At 41.6% G+C, this 1,622-nt stretch overlaps 1 protein-coding gene across 1 annotated transcript; it reads right to left on the reverse strand.

Moving 5' to 3' along the window:
* Window positions 1-390: 390 nt before the first annotated feature.
* On the reverse strand, window positions 391-699 carry LOC104874110 (U6 snRNA-associated Sm-like protein LSm3). The gene has a single exon (XM_033766343.1). It carries the CDS (start codon window positions 697-699, stop codon window positions 391-393), a length of 309 nt encoding a protein of 102 aa, XP_033622234.1.
* Window positions 700-1,622: the final 923 nt, after the last annotated feature.

Below are 1,622 nucleotides of genomic sequence, written 5' to 3' on the forward strand. Positions count from 1 at the left end.
TAGAAACTCTTTTCTTTGGATAAAGCATTTCATTCCCAAGTATTTTCTCCCACTAGCTTTAGCTTTCTTTCCTTTTCTTTTTTCAAATAAAAAAGGAACCATTGAGTTTAATTAAAGAAAAAACCACCAGAAACTGTCTGCAAGAATGACGGAGCAAATCAACTCCTAGAAAGAGTTCAGCACCTTGGTGAACACGTTTAGTGGAAGCTAAAAGAAAAACAAAAATGCTACTTAGCTCAAAATGTTGTAAGGCATTTGCAAAGCAACTCTTTTTGGGGGTCAACAAATCCCCTGGCTATTTCTCAGTATCGGTGAGTGTGTGGCCCTGTCCTCTGAAAATCTTACGCAGTTAAAGAGGCACCTGCTTCCACCCAGGACAAATTCTCCACTTCAGCCAACTCTTGGTGGAGGGACAACTAGCACTACACCATCTCCCCAGATAAAGAGCATCGGGATATGCCTTCTTGTTGATTTGTACATCTCTTCATATATCTCTCCATCACTTTCTTTACTAGTCACAGTTTCCTCCACATCTCCCAGCAGCATATTTAAATGCTGATCATAAGCATGTAATCTGCCTTGAAGCTCTCGGTTGTTCTTCATTTTCACATAGATTTGCCCATCTAGGCTGAGTCTGATGAGATCCAGCAGCTCCTCTACAGTGTGGGTGGTTTGCTGCTGGTCCATGTTGTCCATCATGTTTCAATCCTTGCCAGATTTAGCTTTCAAGAAGGTAGATAGCAGCCAGGCATGGTGGCGCACACCTGTAATCCCAGCACTCGGGAGGCTGAGGCAGGAGAATCGCTGTGAGTTCGAGACCAGCCTGGGCTACATAGTGAGTTCCAGGGCAATCTCAACTACATAGTAAGACACTGTCTCAAAAAAAAAAAGGTAAAGAGCCCGTTTCAATTCCTTTTTTTTTTTTTTAAGTCCAAACCACCTGTTCCCAAGCCTGAAGTCATAGGCTCACCTTAACTCTTTGGGGATTCATGTACATGTACAGTGGACCCTTGACTTACAAACTTGATTGGTTCCTGACTCCTGGTTGTAACTCAAGTTGGTTGTAAGTCAATATAACTGAGATCTAGATGTTCACCTGGGTACACACTATAGATAGCAAGAGGCAGGTGAACCTTCCAGTAACCTAATTAATCCATGTTGTTCATATGTCAGGTTGGTTGTAACTTGAGGGTTCACTGTGTTCTTAGAGAGGGTTAACAAGCTACTCATCACACCTGAGTAGGAGTGGGATATGAGAATGAATCTGGCTCTATATTTGGGGACAAATACTGGAGTCATGCTCCTTGCATTCACGAAAGTTAAATCTAGTAGAAAATACTTGCAAAAATATTACCTAACCTTCTCCCTTCCTGACAAATGAATTTCTAGTGGTGAAAATTTGGGACTTGCCAGACAAGGATCATCTTCCTCACTTACTCCTTTATATGGTGTTTGGAAGGGACCTTGTTTTAGAGGAATGGTTCTTTTTTCCATTCACTGAACCAAAAAGACCAGGAAAGCAGGAGTGTTCTGGTGACTGGAAATATAGGACAAGAATACGTAGAAATAAGAATTGGTACTTATTGAGCATTTACTATGTACCAGGAACTCTTTCAGGCACT

Source organism: Fukomys damarensis, unplaced genomic scaffold (genome assembly GCF_012274545.1).
Source record: "Fukomys damarensis isolate Sample0158 unplaced genomic scaffold, DMR_v1.0_HiC HiC_scaffold_20, whole genome shotgun sequence".
NCBI classification, from domain to species: Eukaryota; Metazoa; Chordata; class Mammalia; order Rodentia; family Bathyergidae; genus Fukomys; species Fukomys damarensis.